Source organism: Artemia sp. Qi Xiang Cuo, chromosome 17 (assembly GCF_049724085.1).
Source record: "Artemia sp. Qi Xiang Cuo chromosome 17, ASM4972408v1, whole genome shotgun sequence".
In the NCBI taxonomy this organism is placed as follows: domain Eukaryota; kingdom Metazoa; phylum Arthropoda; class Branchiopoda; order Anostraca; family Artemiidae; genus Artemia; species Artemia sp. Qi Xiang Cuo.
Window position 1 is genome coordinate 4,749,344 of NC_142810.1, and position 19,717 is coordinate 4,769,060.

Here is a 19,717-nt window from a genome sequence, read left to right on the forward strand (position 1 = left end):
GAACTGAAGTGGAAGATTTTTATTTTCTCTGGTGAAATTATAAATTACTTGTGTTCTGTAGTAAAACTAAGAAGAGAACCTGGACTTTTCTTCATTTTGTTGAGAAAATTTTAAGTTGAACTAGAACTTTTTATCTTCCGGGAAAATATTCACAAGTGTGGTATTACTTTTTCTATCTTCCACCGAAAAATTTACAATTGAACTTTAAATTTCATTATGTCTTTGTGAAATAAAGAACTTAAGTGGAAGATTTTTATTTTCTCTTTAGAAATTAGAATTGAATTGTGTTCTTTGGTAAAATTAAGTAAAGAACATACACTTTTCTTCACTTCATTGAGAAAATTTAAAATTGGACTAGAACTTTTTATCTTCCGTGAAAATAATCATAAGTATGGTATTACTTTTTCTGTCTCCCACATAAAAATTTAGAAATGAACTTTAAATTTCTTTATTTCATTGTGAAATCTTGAAGATAAGCGAACGATTTCGGTTTTCTCTGTAGAAATTAGAATTGAAGTGTGTTCTGTGGTAAAGTTCAGAAGAGAACTTGAACTTTCCTTGACTTCGTTGAAAAAATTTTAAATTGAACTAGAACTTTTTATCTTCCGTGAAAATATTCACAAGTATGGTATTACTTTTTCTATCTTCCACCGAAAAATTAGAATTGAACTTTAAATTTCTTTATGTTTTTGTGAAATAAAGAACTGAAGTGGAAGATTTTTGTTTTCTCTGGAGAAATAAGAATTGAAGAGTGTTCTTTGGTAAAATTCAGAAGAAAACTTGAACTTTTCTTCACTTCGTTGAGAAAATTTTAAATTGAACTAGAACTTTTTATCTTCCAGGAAAATATTCACAAGTATGGTATTACTTTTTCTATCTTCCACCAAAAAATTAGAATTGAACTTTAAATATCTTTATGTCTTTGTGAAATAAAGAACTGAAGTGTAAGATTTCTTTTTTCTCTGGAGAAATTCGAATTGAAGTGTGTTCTTTGCTGAAGTTCCGAAGAGAACTTGAACTTTTTTATCTTCTGTGAAAAATTTGGAACAGTATTTAAATTTTTCATCTCTTCGAGACAGATCTGAACTAAAGTGGAAAATTTTTATATTATTTGGAAGAAATAGAAATGATCAATGACTAATTTCTTTTTCATTGAGAAAATTCAGAAGCGAACTTGAACTTTCCTTGACTTCGTTGAGAAAATTTCAAATTGAACTAGAGCTTTTTATCTTCCGTGAAAATATTCACAAGTATGATATTACTTTTTCCATATTCCACCGAAAAATTAGAATTGAACTTTAAATTTCTTTATGTCTTTGTGAAATAATGAAGTGAAGTGTAAGATTTTTGTTTTCTCTGTAGAAATTAGAATTGAAGTGTGTTCTTTGGTAAAATTCAGAAGAGAACTTGAATATTCACGATTAAAGTATAACTTTTCCAATATTCTATGAAAAATTTGGAACAGAACCTAAAATTTTTTTCATCTCTAAGTGAAAAGTCGGAACTGAATTTAAGAAAATTTAGAATTAAAGTGAAACTTTTTATCTTCATGGAAAATAATCACTAACATAGTATATCTTTTCCTATTTTCTACAGAAAAATTTAGAACAGAACTTTAAATTTTTTATGTCTTTGTGAACTTAAAACTGAAGTGGTAGCTTTTTATCTTCTCTGTAGGAATTAGAATTGAAGTGTGTGTGTTGGTAAAATTCAGAAGAGAACTTGAACTTTTCTATCTTCTATGAAAAATTTGGAAATAGTATTTTAAATTTTTCATCTCTTTGAGAAAAATCTGAAGTGAAGTGGAAAATTTTTATATTATTTTGGGAAAATAGAATTGATCAATAACTTATTTCATTTTCAATGAGAAAATTCAGAATCGAAGTTGAACTTTTCTTCTTCCGAGAAAATATATTGAACAGAACTTTAAATTTTGTCATCTCTTTGAGAAAGGTGGGAACTGAATTTAAGAAAATTTAGAATTAAAGTGAAACTTTTTATCTTCATAGAAAATAATCACAAACAAAGTATAACTATTTCTATCTTCTAAGGAAAAATTTAGAACTGAACTTTAAATTTTTTAAAATAGAACTTTAAATTTGACTCTTTGAGAAAGGTCGGAATTGAATTTAAGAAAATTTAGAATTAAAGTGAAACGTTTTATCTCCATGGAAAATAATCACTATCATAGTATAAATTTTCCTATCTTCTACGGAAAAATTTAGAAGTGAACTTTAAATTCTTTATGTCTTTGTGAAATAAAGAACTTAAGTGGAAGATTTTTATTTTCTCTGGTGAAATTAGAATTGAATTGTGTTCTTTGGTAAAATTCAGAAGAGATCTTGAACTTTTCTATCTTCTATGAAACATTGAGCCTGCTAGTAGTATCATTATCTCTAAAATTCTTTTTCTTACATCTCTGACCTTTTTAATAGATATTCTGAACGTTTGACGTTCTAGCTTACCCTAAAAATAGTGAACACTTAACAAAATAATGCATAAGATATTTTTAATGAAATAAGGACATGTAGAATATTGATATAAAAATATGTTAAATACATTATTATACATTATTAGTACACTTGCGCTTCACTTTCCGTCAATTCATCTTTATATTCATTGATGATATTGTCTGCTAATGTCCTTTTTATTCTGCCTTCGATTTCACTGTCTATTCTCACATTATTTTTGCATAGATAACAGTTCTGGCAGGTAGACATGATATGATTTATTACACTAGTGCAGCAGTAGGCCTTTCTTTTCTTCTTTGATTTCATTTGAATAGTAATACCAGAACGATGGGACAAGGATCTATCAATAGGTATCGTGCTATCAGAACCATTAGCTAGAAGTTGTCCCCGATCATCGACAATTATTTTTAAGTTGGCATTCTCCTTTAGCACTATCATCTCTGGTGCTCTCACTCTCGCATATCCACCTTGAGCAATTTTGAATGATTTCGATAGTCCAAAGAAATATAACTTCTCGCTGTCATGACAACGCATACATACATTTCCAATAGTGTTACCGCTTGCACTCGTTTCATAGTTCAGGTATTTCTCCTTGTCAGCGTTCAACACGACAATGATTTTTTCATGTGCACATACTTTCGTCGAATAATTCATCATCACTTTTTACAAATATGAATTGTGTGTTGATCCTTCCACTGCGTAAAAAATACTGATTTAATGCATGCAATAAACTCGGTAGTGTCGATAACCTGCCATAGAGTACCAGTGGAAAAGCCGCGTCGTGTCCATGAACAAGCACAGAGTACGATTGGTAGAGCCGTAAGCATATTTCATGTCATTTTAATATACGTAAAAAAGTTAGAAAAATACCATGTTAAAAAATTCAAGAAAGTATTTATGAATTGGGGAGGGGACTCTGTGAGGTTGGAAAATGGGTTTAGGAATGACATTATGAGTGTAACTTGTTCAGAAAAGATATAATAAAGCCATAAAAACGTATTAAAAATGGAGAGGGGACTCTTTGGGGGGCCCAGGGAGGGTGTTTGGGGGGCCCTTGGGGGGGCCGGTTGGCCCTGTGGGTGCCGGGGGGCCCGTGGAGGCCCAGGGGAGGGCCGTTGGGGGCCTGAGGAGGGAGTTTGGGGGATAACATTTCGAAATTTTTACTTTCTAGTTTACTTTTTTTTTGCGGCGCATCCCTGCGGCGCATCCTGCGGCGCGTTCCTGCGGTGCCTCCCTGCGGCGCATCCCCGCGGCGCTTTCCTGACCCCGCGGCGCATCCCTGCGGCACATCCTGCGGCGCTTTCCTGGCCCCCGGCGCATCCCGGCGGCGCTTCTCTGGCCGGGGGACCTTTGGGGACTGGGGGAGGGCCTTTGGGGCACAGGGGGGGCCTTTGGGAGTCTCGGGGACACTTGAGGACCGATTGGTCCTTTGGGAGCCGGTTGGCCCTTTAGGGGCCGGGGGAGGGCCTTTGGGGGTCCGGGGGGACAGTTGGGGGCCTGGGGGACATTTGGGGACCGGTGTAGGGCCTTTGGGACCCCGTTGGTCCTTTGGGATCTCGATGGGCCTTTGGGAGGCCCGGGGATGGCCTTTGGGGGTCTGGGTGGGCCTTTGGGGGCGCCGGTGGCTCTTTGGGAGCTTGGGGGACCTTTGAGGAATGGGGGGAGGGCCTTTGGGGTCCGGGGTGCCCTTTGGGGGTCCGGGAGCCCTTTGAGGACCAGAGAAGGGCCTTTGAGGGTCTGAGGAGGGCGTTTGGGGGGAGGGGCTGGGGCTCTATGGGAGCTTGGGGGACCTTTGAGTACCGGGGGCTTCCTTCGGGGTTGGGGTGGGGGATCTGAACCCTTTGGGGTTGGGGTAGAGGACCTCACAACACTGTTCAAATGGAACTTGTGTATTATAACGACCACAGAGTTTCACCCTCAAATTCTCTTCTAAAACCTTTCCTAAAATCTTCTTTCAAAATGTCTCTAACTGTTTCGCCGAAATAATCCCATAAAATGGATAAAACGGTTTCGCCCAAATAATCCCTCAACGTAATTTCAGCGTGTTCCTTTTGTTTGGCATCTCTGCGCTAACGCATTTCAAATTTCTAGGAAACCCTTTCCTACGTTAATCTCTTCATCTCATAAATTTTCCTAGCTAAACTATTAGGGTTTCGTTAGAATATCAATTTATCTCTCCGACTTAAAGCTCCGTGAAGCCGTATTTAAAAATAGAATTTCTATCTCTTTAGACTCCCGCATAATTCGAAGATAACAAGTGATGTCATTTATAATTCCAGACATTAAAGATCAATGAAGCCCTATTTAAAAATAGAATATTAATTTTTCTCTCTGACCTAAAGAACGTTTATCCCTCAGGCCTAAAGATTAAAGAAACCTTAATATTTCTTAATTTCCCCTTCGTGAATCAATAATTCCCCCTAGCGATTATGTAAATCCAAGTGAGAAAATTCCTGTTTTTTCATTCTCACTGAGAAAACCATAAAACAGACATGAATTGCTGTTGACATCCATAAATGTGACAAAGTTCCTGTTTTTTCATTCTCACTGACAAAAACCATTAAACATCCATGAAAAACATCAAATAAATCGACCAACACACATAAACATCCAAGAAAACATACATAAATGTGACAAAATTCCTGTTTTTTCATTCTCATTGACAAAAACCATAAACCACGTGGTTCTATGACCATATATGGTGTTAAAAAAAGTTGTAGGTGGCAGCAGGGGTGAGTCGTGGGGGCTTTAGGGTCACTTCTACTTACAGAAAAGGCTCAGTCTTTCTCTCTGAAAAAGACTATGTCAACATAAAATGAACAGAAATTAATCAAACAAACTTTTTGCACAAAATAGGTTTTTCAAAAAATAATAAAGAACTCCATTAAACCAAAAATGAAACAAAAATAGAATCAAATAATCTATTAAGCATAGAACTACCACAAATCAGTATCAACAAGTAAATGAAACTCAAAACAAACAGAAATTAAAATAAGTCAAACTCAAAACGAGCAGAAATTAATCTGAGTAGAGATCTAAACCCTATGTTTTCTAAAAGCCATAATATGATTTGTATTTTACTAAAAAAAAATTCTTTAAAATGTTTTCACTTATAACTTTAAGAAAACAAAATTAATTAAGATTTTAAGGAACAAATATCAGCATATGTAAATTAAACTGACAATGCACATTTTTTTCAGTGAATTCATTTGAATTTGTTTCAAGGAGGGTTCCAGTAGCCAAAATCTTCATGGTTGTACGTAGCTTCTTTTCTAGGGGGGGGGGGCAGCTGATTCTTTGATGAAGGGTGGGGGGCTGAAGTTATATTGGCAATTCACAAAACCTTACATGGCCAGAAAGTTTTATCACACCTATGAAATCTTTATTAATAAGTAATCACCAAAAATCATAAATCAATAAGCTTCAGCATTAGTCAATCTTCTTGGATTAGAGCTAAATCTTTCCAAGACATTATGGATAATTGTTTCATGATTGACTCTTATTCTGTCATTCCAGCTGTTTATTTCCAGCCTTTTCAACAATCCATCTTTTATTAACTGCTTTTTTAGCCATCTACCTTTTTTCAACTGCTTTTTCAACCATATCTAGTGTAATTTTGAAAAGAACTGGTGCATTATATGGGCCCACAAAATAAGTCAAGTTTGGTCAATGCTAATGGAATAAAATTAAATAGGATGAATATGTAATAATTTAGAAACAAATTTGGGCTATACCTTTACACATTAGGGGGGTGGTGTGGCGGGGGGGGGGGATTAAGGCAAAGTATATATTAAATACGTAACCTAATCTAACCTAGGTACCTTTTCCCCCCTAAATCCCAAAAAACAATCGTTTAAATATTGTAAAAGCAATGAAAACCAAGGCTTTGCAATCATTTATCTATAGTAGTCTCTTGCAAATATCCCGTTTGACGGGTTTCGTGACTTGTTTCATTGATACAGTCTATAGCAGTGGGCCTGTTTTGTGCACCAATACCATTTGAAGTTCTAGGGGGTGGCAGCTGCCCGCTTCTGCCCCCCTTCCGTATGCTCATGAAACTCCTGTATATAGTAATTTCTGTTTGGTTTTAAGTTTGACTTTGGTTTTCATTTGCGTTTTCACTCGTTTCAGGATTCAGTTATTCATCTATATGAGTACCTCTTACCTTAATGTTTGATGTGATTACTTATTTACTTTCAGTTTGTTATGGATTTGAAGTATTCTTTGGTAGTAATTTCTGGTCGTTTTAAGTTTTAATTATTATATGGGCTTAGATAAGTTTTAATTGATGTTTTAATTTATATTGAAGAATTTCTTTTTCAAAGAGTTACAAAATTAGTTTCTGGTCGTTTTTACTGGTATTAAATAAAAAAAAACAAGTTTTTTTTAACTGAAAGTAAGGAGCAACATTAAAACTTTAAACAAACAGAAATTATTCCGTATATGAAAGGGACTGTCCCCTCCTCAACGCCTCGCTCTTTACGCTAAAGTGTTTTACTATTAAAAAAAATAGCGTTGTGAGAAAGAGTCTAACTTTGAACGTTTTTGATTAATGCAGGTTTTGAGTTCACCAAATCAAACGATAATGTACGGTAATGCAGGTTCACCGTACTAGAATAATTAAAACAAAATTTGCATATTACTTTTATTTGGTTAAATGGCTTTCTCGAAAGTTGTTTAATTTTACTTACTAACATTTTATTAGTGATAAATATGCGTAACTTACGAATTAACTTACGTAACGAACTTCTATAGTCATATAATTTTAATACATATATTAGGGGGTTCACCCCCTCGTTGATACCTCGCTCTTTAAGTTCGAAAGTTCGAATTTTGTTCCAATTCTTAAAAAATGACCGCTTAATCACAAAGGCCGTTAATTAGAATAAATAGCTCTTATGAAAGTACTAGAAATCTTTGGCTTAAAGAGCGAGGTATTGACAAGGGGAGCAAACCCAATCATATACGTAATAATTTCTGTTTGTTTTAAGTTTTGATGTTGCTCCTTTATTTTCAGTTGAAAATCATGTTTTTTTATTTAATTTCTGAATTTTTTTTATATAATGCTGGGAAATCCGGCAACCCCTTCATAACAATGTCCCTTCCCCCATGAAAACTTCCTCCATGGAAATATCCTCCCACATAACCCCCGATCCCTCCCCACTACCATAATAAATCCCACCTAAAAACGTCTGTAATAACCAGTATTATATGTAAACATTGGGTAAAGTTCATAACTTTCAGCTCTCCCCCCGGGGACTTTGGAGGATTATGTTATCTTAAAAGACATATTTATTATATTTTTGACGATGTTGAATAATTTGGCTATCTCAAAATTTTGATCAGGTGACTTTGGGGAAAAATGAGCGTGGGAGGGGGCCTAGTTTCCCTCTATTTCTTTTGGTCACTTAAAAAGGGCACTAGAACTTTTAATTTCCACTCGAATGAGCCCTCCAATGATGTTCTAGGACTACTGGGTGAATACGATCACCCCTGGAAAAAAAAAAAAAAACACATACCCGTGACCTCTTTTCTGGCAAAACATACAAAATTCCACATTTTTGTAGATAGGAGCTTGAAACCTCTACAGTTGGGTTTTCTGATACGCTAAATTTGATGGTGTGATTTTCATTAAGTTTCTATAATTTTTAGGGGGTGTTTCTCTCTTTTTTCGAAAATCTGGCAAATTTTCTCAGGCGCATAACCTTTGATGGGTAAGACTAAAGTTGATGAAACTTGAAAGTAGCTTTAAAATCTGATTGTTTTGATGTATCTATTAGTATCAAAATTTCGTTTTTAGAGTTTTGGTTACTATTGAGCTGGGTCGCTCCTTACTTACAGTTCGTTACCACGAACTGTTTGAAAGTTTTATTACTGATAGAAATAATGAATATTTCTTCAGCTTTCAGGATTTTTCCTAAAGAATTAAAACGTAAAACTTTAGTTTAATTTCTTATTCTGCATAACATTATCAGAGTAATTTATAGAGATGAGAGAATGCTCGTGGGAGAATTTTCAAATACTACAAATGACTGAAAATAGAATAAAAGAATAAACATACAATAGAGGAGTCACTTAGCTCTCTTTATTTATGACTCTTCAAGCTCTTTCATTTGTGATTTTGATATGAACCTTAGGTCAAGATTGTGAGGAGATTTTTATCATTCTGACAACCTGGATACACATACTACATAATAGTTGAGTTCAACATTCGTTTCAAAACTCCCTGAAATTTCAAATTTATGCCCTTGCTGTTCTTGAAGAATTTCGCCCTTGCACTTTTGACACTCTGGATGCAAGCAGTGTCTTTTGATTTATTCTAGTATCCTGGTCAACGTCACCTGAAAATTTGACTGAATTCCCTTGCCGTTCCGTTTAAAAATTACAGGTTAATACCCTAACCTGATCTTGAAATATTGCACACCATCCATTTTGACAGCCTGGACAACCTTTGACAATGATATCTTTTGACTTAGCTCAACATCTCATCCAATATTTTGTGCAAGTTTCTACTTAGTAGTCTGTTGCAAATACACCTTTTTGACAGCCAGGATGCCCATAGAGTCATGAGGTGGAAAATATTTCATTGAATCAATATATTTTGTTTATTGACCGAATTCGATGCTCATTAGTTGTTACAAATTGTTGTTACAAAACGAATTACGTTAATAATGTTTTCTTTTGTACTTAATATTGAAAATAAATATTAATCTTACAATAAAATTTTGAACTGATGAGCTTTTAGCAATTAATATCATTATACATCAAATATTCAGTTTAATTTATTAGTTCTTTCCAATATTGGTCAAGAAAATATAGTTTCACTACAAACAAAATTTGGATACTGCCCCCTTCTTTAACTTTAAAAACCTAAAGCCTTCTGCGTCATTGGCTTTTCACTGAAAACGAATTACTCGTATATGACAAATTTATTCTTTTCCAGTTCTTACAGCATTGAAAATGAAAATAAAAATTACAGTGAAAAAAACAATCTTGAACTGATGGATCTTTCAACAATTAATATCATTATATATCTAATACTCAATTTGATTTTGTTTATACTTTCCAAGACTGTTCAAGACTCGTATAGTTTTCAGTAAGGCGCCAATGACGCAGTAGGTTTTAGGCTTCTGCTGTGAGTTGATACCCAAACTCTTGTTTGTAGTTATTTTTATTCGATTCAAACTTGATTTGCATATTCAATTTAAGTATCACTCGTTTTAAGATTTATCTATTCATTTACATTAATATATATTGTATGTTTGTTCGCATTGATTGTTTATTCAATTTCTGTTCGTTTTAAGTTTCATTTATACTTTAATAGCAAACTATTCTTTTTCGTTTTAAGCTTGATTTTCATATTCAATCTAAGCATTACTCGCTTTAAGATATATTTATTCATTTATATTATTACTTGTTGTATGTTTTTTGCTACGATTGTTTATTTAATTTCTGTTCGTTTTGGGTTTCATTTATTCTTTAATAGTAATTTCTGGTCGTTTTGAATTTGAATTTTAAAAGGTATTCATATCTCCTGAGCTTAAGTTTAAAATGGCCTTTACTTTTCTTTGAAAAACTTATTTTTCGGAAAGTTTTTTTTTAATTAATATTTGGAAATAGCCATTTTGTTCAATGTAGATGAAAGTTTCGGAAATTAGGTTTTTGAGTATGACACTCCTCCCAGAGTCCTCAGGGCTAAGGTCGTAAGCTATGCCCTGGGGGCATATACGTTTTTTTATAGAAAATGTTGTCATAGAAACTTAAAAAAAAAGGTTCATTCAATTGAAAATTGAAAGGGCTAGTGCCCTTTTTAATAGGCTAGTTGAAACTGATTGAAGGGCAATTAACCTCCCTCTCACGCTCACTATTTCCCCAAATATATCAAATCAAAATTTGGAGATAGTAATTTTTTTGAACATAGTGGAAAGTTCTTATGTCTTTGAGGATGATCAAACTACAATAAATTTACACCCCTCCCAAGCCCACCATTTCCCCAAAAACATCCAATAAAAACTTTGAGATAGCCATTTTGTTCAACATAGTTGAAAACTCCGGAAACTATTTCTTTGAGGATGAAACTCCCCCCACAGCCCTCAGTGCAAGGCTTGTAAGCTATGCCCTTGGGGTATATAAGGTTTTATAGAAAGCGTTGTCATAGAAACTTCAAAAAGGGCTCAGTCGATTGGAAATTGAAAACGCTAGTGCCCTAACTAATATTCGAAAGTGATTGGAGTGCAACTAACGCCCCTCTCAAGCCTGCCATTTCCCCAAACACATCCAATCAAAATTTTGAGATAGACCTTTAGTTCAACGTAGTTGAAAGCTCTAGAAATTAGGTCTTTGCCAGCGTTGTCGTATTAACTTCAAAAAAGACTCATTCAATTGGTCTTTAAGAATGACATCCCCCCACAGCCCCAAGGGCAAGGATTTTAATTATGCCTTTGGGCTATATAAGGTTTTTATAGAAAGTGTTGTCGTAAAAAGCTTCAAAAAAGGCTCATTCCATTGGAAATTGAAATGGCTAGTAGCCTTTTTATTAGTTGAAAGTAATTGGAGGGCAGCTAACCCTTCTCTCACACCCACCATTTTCCATAACCCATACGATCAAAATTTTGAGATTGCCATTTTTTTCAACGTAGTTGAAGGTTATGGAAATTATGTCTTTGAGGATGACAACCACTCACAGCCCTCAGGGCAAGGGTTGTAAGCTATACCCTGGGGCCATATGAGGTTTTTATAGAAGACATTGTCGCAAAACTTCAAAAAAGGCTCATTCGATTGAAAATTGAAAGCGCTAGTGCCCTTTTTAAATGTTGGAAATAACTGAAGGGCAACTAGCCCCCCTTTCACGCCCACCATTTCCCCAAACAAACCCAATCAAAATTTTGAGAGATTAATTCTGTTCAACGTAAATAACTTCTTGAAATTAGGTCTTTTAGGATGACAACCCCCTCAAAACCCTCAGGGCAAGGGTTGTAAGTTATACCCTGGGGGTATATAAGGTTCTTATAGAAAAAGTTGTCGTAGGTACTTCAAAAAGGGCTCTTAATTTGAAATTCAAAAGGCTAGTGCCCTTTTTAAAGTCGCAAGTGAATGGAGAGCAACTAATCCCTCTCTCACCCACCATTTCCCCAAACACATCCAATCAAAATTTTGAGATAGCCATTTTGTTCAACATACTTGAAAGTTCTGAAAATTAGGTATTTGAGGATGACACTCCCCCCAGAGCCCTCTGGGCTATGGTTGTAAGTTATTCCCTGGTGGCATATAAGGTTTCTTATAGAAAATTTTTGTCGTAGAAACTTCAAGAAAATCTCATTCAATTCAAAATTGAAAAGGCTAGTGTCCTTTTGAATAAGCTAGTCGAAACTGATTGGAGGGCAACTAACCTCCCTTTCACGCCCACCCTTTCCCCAAACATGTCCAATCAAAATTTTGAGATAGCAATTTTTTTCAAAGTAGTTGAAAGTTCTGGATATTATGTCTCTGAGAATGATCAACCACCACCACCCCCCCCCCCCAGAATCCCCAGGGCAAGGGTTGTAAGTTATTCCCTGCAGGCATATAAGGTTTTTATAGGGTAATATAATAGAAACTTCGAAAACTTCGAAGGGCTAGTGTCCTTTTTAATAGTCCAAAGGAATTGGAGGAAAACTAGCACCCCTCCCTCGCCCACCATTTCCCCAAAAACATCCAATAAAAATTTTGAGACAGCTATTTTGTTGAACGTGTTTGAAAAGTCCGGAAATTATGTCTTTGTGGATGACATCCCCCACACAGCTTTCAGCGCAAGGGTTGTAAATTATTCCCTGGGGGCTTATAAGGTTATATAGAAAGCGCTGTCGTAGAAACTTCAAAAAGGGCTAATTTGATTGGAAATTGAAAGCGCTAGTGCCCTTTTTAATGGTCAAAAGTTATAGAAGGGCAACTAACGCCCCTCTCAACGAACGCCCTTACCCCTTTTCTAAGCGCAAACCTTCTAAAATAAACTTTGTCATTTGCTTCCATTAATAACATTTTTTTTTCAAAATGATCGTTAAAAACAAAAATTCAAACAACTATAACAATCAAAGTGAAAAGAATGAATAAAAATAACCTGAGTGTTCAGCACATATTGGATATTTATACCTGGAAATTTCGTCAATTCTAGATTCAGTTCAATGTATATTGTTTTCAATAAAGCGCAAATGACACTTAACTTTGGAATGTTTAGAGTGGGGAGGGTTCCAGTAGCCAAACTCTTCATGGTTGTACGTAGCCTCTTTTCTAGGGGGAGGGGGCAGCCGATTATGTGATGAAGGGTGGGGGGCTGAATTTATATTGGCAATTCACAAAACCTTACATTGCCAGCATGTTTTATCACACCTAAGAAATCTTTATTAATAAGTAATCAACAAAAATCATCAATAAGCTTCAGCATTGATCAATCTTCTTGGATTACAGCTAAATCTTTCCAAGACATTATGGATAATTGTTTCATGATTGACTCTTATTCTGTCATTCCAGCAGTGTATTTCCAGCCTTTTCAACCATCCACCTTTCATCAACTGCTTTTTTAGCCATCAACCTTTTTTCAACTGCTTTTTTCGCCATCTACCTTTTTTCAACTGCTTTTTCAACCATATCTAGTGTAAATTTGAAGAGTACTGGTGCATCATACGGGCCCAACAAAAGAAGTCAAGTTTGGTCAATGCTAATGAAATAAAATGAAATAGGATGAATATATAATAATTTAGAAACAAATTTGGGCTATATATTTGCACTTTAGAGGGAGTGGGGGGGGGGGGGGGTAAAGCATAGCATATATTAAATACTTAACCTAATCTAACCTAGTTACCTTTTCCCCCCTAAACCCCAAAAAACAACCGTTTAAATATTGTAAACGCAATGAAAACCAAGGCTTTGCAATCATTTATCTATAGTAGTCTCTTGCAAATAGCCCGTTTGACGGATTTCGTGACTTCTTTCATTGATACAGTCTATAGCAGTGGGTTCACCCCCTAGGGGGTTCACCCCCTAGTTGATACCTGGCTCTTTACAATAAAGTTCGAATTTTGTTCCAAATCATTAAAAATGACCGCTTAATCACAAAGGCCGTTAATTAGAATATATAGCTCTTATGAAAGTACTAGAAATCTTTGGCTTAAAGAGCAAGATATGGACTAAGGGAGCGAACCCAATCATATACGTAATAATTTCTGTTCGTTTTAAGTTTTGATGTTGCTCCTTACTTTCAGTTGAAAAACATGATTTTTTAAATTCAATTTCTGATCGTTTTTTTATATAATTCTGGGAAATTCATAGCAATGTCCCTTCCCCCAAGAAAACCTCCTCCATGGAAATATCATCCCACATAACCCCTGATCCCCCCCCTACCATAAGAAATCCCCCCTGAAAACGTCTGTAACAACCAATATTATATGTAAACATTGGGTAAAGTTCATAACTTTCAACCCTCCCCCCGGGGACTTTAGAGGATTATCTTATCCTAAAAGACATATTTATTATATTTTTGACGATGTTGAACAAAATGGCTATCTCAAAATTTTTATCAGGTGACTTTGGGGAAAAAATGAGCGTGGGAGGGGGCCTAGTTTCCCTCTATATCTTTTGGTCACATAAAAGGGGCACTAGAACTTTTGATTTCTGTTTGAATGAGCCATCCAATGATATTCTAGGACTACTGGTTCGATACGATCACCTCTGGAAAAAAATTAAATAAAATAAACACATATCCGTGATCTTTATTCTGGCAAAAAATACAAAATTCCACATTTTTGCAAATAGAAGCTTGAAAGCTCTACAGTAGGGTTCTCTGATACGTTAAATTTGATGGTTTGACTTTCATTAAGTTTTTATAATTTTTAGAGGGTGTTTCTTCCTTTTTCCGAAAATCTGGCAAATTTTCTCAGACGCGTAACCTTTGGTGGGTAAGACTAAAGTTGATGAAACTTACACACTTGAAATTAGCATTAAAATCTGATTGTTTTGATGTATCTATTAGCATCAAAATTCCTTTCTTTAGAGTTTTGGTTACTATTGAGCCGGGTCGCTCCTTACTTACAGTTCGTTACTACGAACTGTTTTAAAGTTTTATTACTGACGAAAATAATGAATATTTCTTCAGCTTTCAGGATTTTTCCTAAAAAACTAAAATGTGAAGTTCTAATTTAATTTCTTATTGTGCACAACTTTATCAGAGTAATTTATAGACATGAGAGAACACTCGTGGGAGAATGTTCAGAAACTACAAATGACTGAAAATAGAATAAAAAAAATAAACATACAACAGAGGAGTCACTTAGCTCTCTTTATTTATGACTCTTCAACCCTTTCATTTGTGATTTTGATATGAACGTTAGGTCAGGATTGTTAGGAGATTTTTATCATTCTGACAACCTGGATACACATACTACATAATAGTTGAGTTCAACATTCGTTTCAAAATTCCTTGAAATTTCAAATATATGCCCTTGCTGTTCTTGAAAAATTTCACCCTCTTACTTTCGACACCCTGGATGCAAGTAGTGTCTTTTGATTTATTCTAGTATACCGGTCAACATCACCTGAAAATTTTGAATTAATACCCTTGCCGTTCCGTTTAAAAATTTCTGGTTAATACCATAAACTGCTCCTGAAATATTACACACAATCCATTTTGACAACCTGGACAACCTTTGACAATGATATCTTTTGATTTAGTTCAACATCTCATCCAATATTTTGTGCAAGTTTCTACTTAGTAGTCTGTTGCAGACACACCTTTTTGACAGCCAGGATGCCCATAGAGTTATGAGGTGGAAAATATTTTATTGAATCAATATATTTTGTTTATTGACAGAATTCAATGCTCATTAGTTGTTCAAATATTAATAAATTTTATTTAAATTTTTTGAACTAAATATTAAGCTATAAATTCAATATAAGAAAATTTTGAATAAGTATTCTACATTTGAAATCTTAAAAGTTTAAAAACATTTTTGCATGCTGACTTATGGTTGGTGATGCCCAGGTACCCATCTTCTGATTCACTACCTTCGGCTGGGAGTGCAATTGCAGATTTTATATCAGCAATAAAATATATAGCTTTTTTAAAATGCAGAATAATTTGATATAATGCATTAGCAGACAATGATTTAATGCGAACTTGCACGCATTTAATGTGTACAATGGTAAAATATTAGAAATATTGTTACATTTAGATGTGTTAATGAATTATGATCTTGTTTCTTCTTTCTAGAGGATATCAGACGAAATTAATAATGAAAAGAAGATATTACAGGACAGTAGTCTTATCAAATTAGTAAAAGTGAATATTCTGAAAGCTGAAGTCATGGACTAGAGTAACTATGCCAAGTAATACCGATACAAGCCATTGTTTAGTTGATGCTATTTGTAAGGGAGACCTTGAAAGAACAAGAAAGTTAATCAAGGCTAAAAACTCTGTTAAGGGTACCAATTTAGTTATTTTAGCTTGTGAACATAATAAGGTGAATATTTTAGAATACCTGCTTAGCAGCAACGGTAAAATGTACAGCAAGTCTCCTCTTGGCATAAGAGAAACTGGTGTATTACCAAGTGACGAGGATGATACCTGCCATAATGCGTTCTACTATGCTATACGATCTGGTAATGTGGAACTTCTTGATATACTCATTAATAAATGGCTGGACAATTACTTTGCTATTCATTCGACTGAATTAGATGAAATTCTTTCAAGAGCTTACGAGGAATTAAATCTTCAGAATGTCTTGTTGTCAGAAGAGATAAAAACTTTTGTTGAAAATAAGTTAATAGACCTCCGTTTTTTCTCTAATTACTTTGAACAAGATAAGAATATGAAGAGTAATCTCAATTGCACAAAAGAACGGATTGAGTTAGTCCTTCAAAACGTTAGTGTGTTAAGAGCAGACTTCTGCAACAGGGGAGAAATCGATGAAAAGTTTATATTTATAGCAAAGTTTATTGCACAAAATATACATATATTAAAGCGACAGCTGAAATCTACCTACGACAGACTGCCTTGGGAAGAAATAGAATTTTGTTTAATACACTTTGTTATATCACACTCAAAACGAAAAGAAATGAATCTGTTCCTTAATGCCATACTAAATAAAAACAAAATACTCAACCACCTACAAAATTTTTCTGAGAAACTTATAGAAGAAAAAGATTATTTAGCAAATTTTGACTTGAAAACATTTGCTAAACTCCCAAACTTAAACCGTGAGCAAATTGTTGCCAAGATCGTAAGTAGTTTTCCTCAATTTGCTGAACTGTATAGTGATTATCAACAAATTAGAGATATTCATTCTTTAAAGAAAATAAGTGATTATATAAAATTAGCATTATCTGCTGATCTTAAACAAAAAGAAGGGAAACTAGTTATTGCAAGGGCCTTACAAGTTACAGGTGAGCATTTAAAAAATACTCTAGAATCTCCTAAGTTATCTAGGGCTACAAGTGAGCTTCTTCTTCTATCGTTACCAAAGGACACAAGGAAAATCATCGTAGATTAACGTAATTCCTTATCACATGCCCACTCAATTTCAAAGAGGATAGAGATTGAGGATAATACTAATGCCAACTTTTTTGTTGGGATTCAAAATGATCTTAAAAGAATCGATGTTGTAATTACTGACATTTTTCAAAGCAAAAAAATGCAAATGATCAGAAAGTTGCTAGTTAAAGTGAAAGAAAGTGAAAGCTTGGAAGACATAAAAGAAGTGGCAGGGATGTGTACTAGTGTTGAATTAGATAAAAGAGATGAAATATTTACAGAGTGTTTTAAGTTGATGGAACATGATAAGCTCGAAAAACTCATTCAAACATTTAAGAGTACTATAAGTGACAAGACGGATCATGAAAAACGTCTGTTTGATCAAATTGATAGCATTCTAAATTTTGTGAAAGATAAATCAAAGAAAACCAGCATTGACTCTTCTATGGCAATCATAAGTTTGAAGAGCATATTTTACAACAAGGCTTCGTTTAATCCTTTGAACGGATTTAAGATTGACCATAATGTTATTAGAGGAATGAAATTTTTTGCAAATAAAATACTAGAGAATATTTCTTTCCAAACGGAGTCTCACAATGTTGAAGAAATAAGCAAATTATCCATGGAGATTTATCGTAGTGTTCGGTCAAGAACACAAGGAGAAAACATAGGTGAACTAGAAACATTGATATATCAAATTCTTAATGCTGCTGAAATTAGAATAAGTGACATTAAATGGGTTGAAAAACTAAGAAATGAGCTGATTTATAGAGATGTATTTGTTAATAAATGTAAACAAAAGATGGGTTACAATGTAACAGAAGAAAAATATAATGGCTTACTTGAACTAAAATTGTCTGAACTGAAAGGTGTTTTAAGAAGTAACGCATTATGTGGCATATTAACAGAAAAGATGCCTTCCTACAAGAGAAATAAAAAGTTGCAAGTAGTTGTAGAAATGCTTGTCCTCGATATACTGTCTATTTTAACTAGATCAGAGAAACATATAGAGAACAGTTTATTTTTTTTAGATGAACACACTCCTTTATTAACTGGAAAATGTTTGCGGAATCACTTAGCTCACTATAGTGATATAGTTGATTTATTGTCAACCGATCCTTCAGTAGCAATTATTTCAAACGCAAAAAAACTTATTACAGAAAATGTAAGAAACAGTAAAATAAGATTTGGCAAGTTGGTAAGAAGTGAACCTTGCAAGTTGAAAAATAAATATGATCAAAACCTTAATATAATTACTAATCAGGAAACTATGTTTGCTGCGTTGAAAATATGAAATCTTGAAGGCTTAAAGAGCTGTCTGAGACAAGGAGCAGACATTAATGGTAGAAGTATTAACTCATCTGCAGCTCTGCATTTTGCTGCTCATGGACCCAGTATTGAGGCTATAAGGTTTATCGCTGATCAAAATATAGATGTCAACATTAAAGATGTGGATGGAAAAAGTGCACTTCATGTTGCTGCTTCACATGGAAGAAAGAATATTGTAAAATTTCTTATCAGAAAAACAGGTTTATCTTTTGATGATCAAGATAATTACGGAAAAACTGCGTTTGTTTATATAATCATTTGTTTATATAATCTTTAATTAGTAAAACAAAACAATAGGAAGATTTTATAAATATTAGAGAACATCCTGGTTATAAACACAAAAAAATTTGTTAGTACAATAATCATCTCTTGTTTTCGTGACTTTATGTTCCTTGGTACCTCTCCAATCAAAGTGATCAAACATGTCTTTAGCAACTTCGTTCATCCGTCATAATAACGTGTTTTTTTTGTTGTGTTGTTTTTTTTTTTTTAACCAAAAACTAGAAACTTTCAAATTGCCAAATCAAAGAATGGTCTCATTCTAGAAATACCGGTTTACAGCAAGTTATAATCATGTTTTTTTTTGCTATATATATTGAACAAATTGATCATTCTGGGTCAGCTGATTAATAAAAGTTGTAATAAGCCATATAGAATCAATTTATTCACTCGTTCTAATGGACAATAAAAGAATTATAATGGTAAGTAAATATACATTATTTGTGGACTAATATAAGAACATAACCTTTTTATTCCTATCTATCATTTGAGTTTCACACAGAAAAGGAACTTCTGTAATTATGCAAGCTGTCGAAGTAAAAATCTATGATAAAATTCAAATATTCATAACAGCTGTTTAGATATTTTGATTAGAAGGCTGTTTTGTTGCTTTCTCGTGAGATTATATGTCACTGCACTCTTGATTAAACAAACTTAAACGATCCTCGCTTGCTCAGTTAACAATTTATAATCAGCTACTTGTATGAGCACGTGTATATTTACTCAAGGGGGGGGGGGGGGTAATTATTGTAGAGAAAAAAGAGGAGGAGTTGGGGGAAGGGGCGCCCACCATTAATATTCCGAATAAATTTCAAATTTAGCTAATAGTTGAAATTGTATTTTTTTTCATGTATCGTATTTAAAAATGGGTTTTATGGCTTTCCAATACAGTTCAGATAACAGCTCAGATAACAATTTATAATCACCTACTTGCATGGGTGCGTGTTAATTTACTCAAGGGATTTTTTTCTATGTGTATCAGGATGATTTAAGCCTATAAGGCTACAAGTTACCTAGTGAATAATAAAAAATAGATTTTTATTTCCAGGACTCTGTTATTCAAGCGTCAAGTCAAAAACGACCAAAGCTCAATGACACAGAAGAGTCCAATTTTGAAGGTATTTTAGGGGAAGGTGGC

At 34.1% G+C, this 19,717-nt stretch overlaps 2 protein-coding genes across 7 annotated transcripts in view; both read left to right on the plus strand.

The window, feature by feature from the left end:
* LOC148941823 (G protein-activated inward rectifier potassium channel 4-like) overlaps positions 1-19,717 on the plus strand; it is a 187,633-nt gene that overhangs the window by 65,725 nt on the left and 102,191 nt on the right. For 3 of the 6 annotated variants that reach the window (XM_089103695.1, XM_089103696.1, XM_089103698.1), the window contains one exon: positions 15,712-17,001. The exons of 1 other annotated variant lie outside the window; for it this stretch is intronic. In XM_089103695.1, the coding sequence (XP_088959821.1) occupies positions 15,821-16,990 (1,170 nt within the window). In that variant the 5' untranslated portion in view covers positions 15,712-15,820 and the 3' untranslated portion in view covers positions 16,991-17,001. Of the gene's footprint in view, positions 1-3,145; positions 3,291-15,711; positions 17,002-19,717 lie in introns of those variants that run through there. 2 more of the 6 variants (XM_089103697.1, XM_089103705.1) reach the window with 2 other exon arrangements.
* On the plus strand, positions 17,132-18,265 carry LOC148941824 (uncharacterized). Its single transcript, XM_089103706.1, has one exon. The coding sequence runs from the start codon at positions 17,132-17,134 to the stop codon at positions 18,263-18,265; it is 1,134 nt and encodes a 377-aa protein (XP_088959832.1).

Bases quoted from the DNA above. Each gene is read 5' to 3' on its own strand.
- LOC148941824 (XM_089103706.1), top strand. From the start codon at position 17,132: ATGCAAATGATCAGAAAGTTGCTAGTTAAAGTGAAAGAAAGTGAAAGC.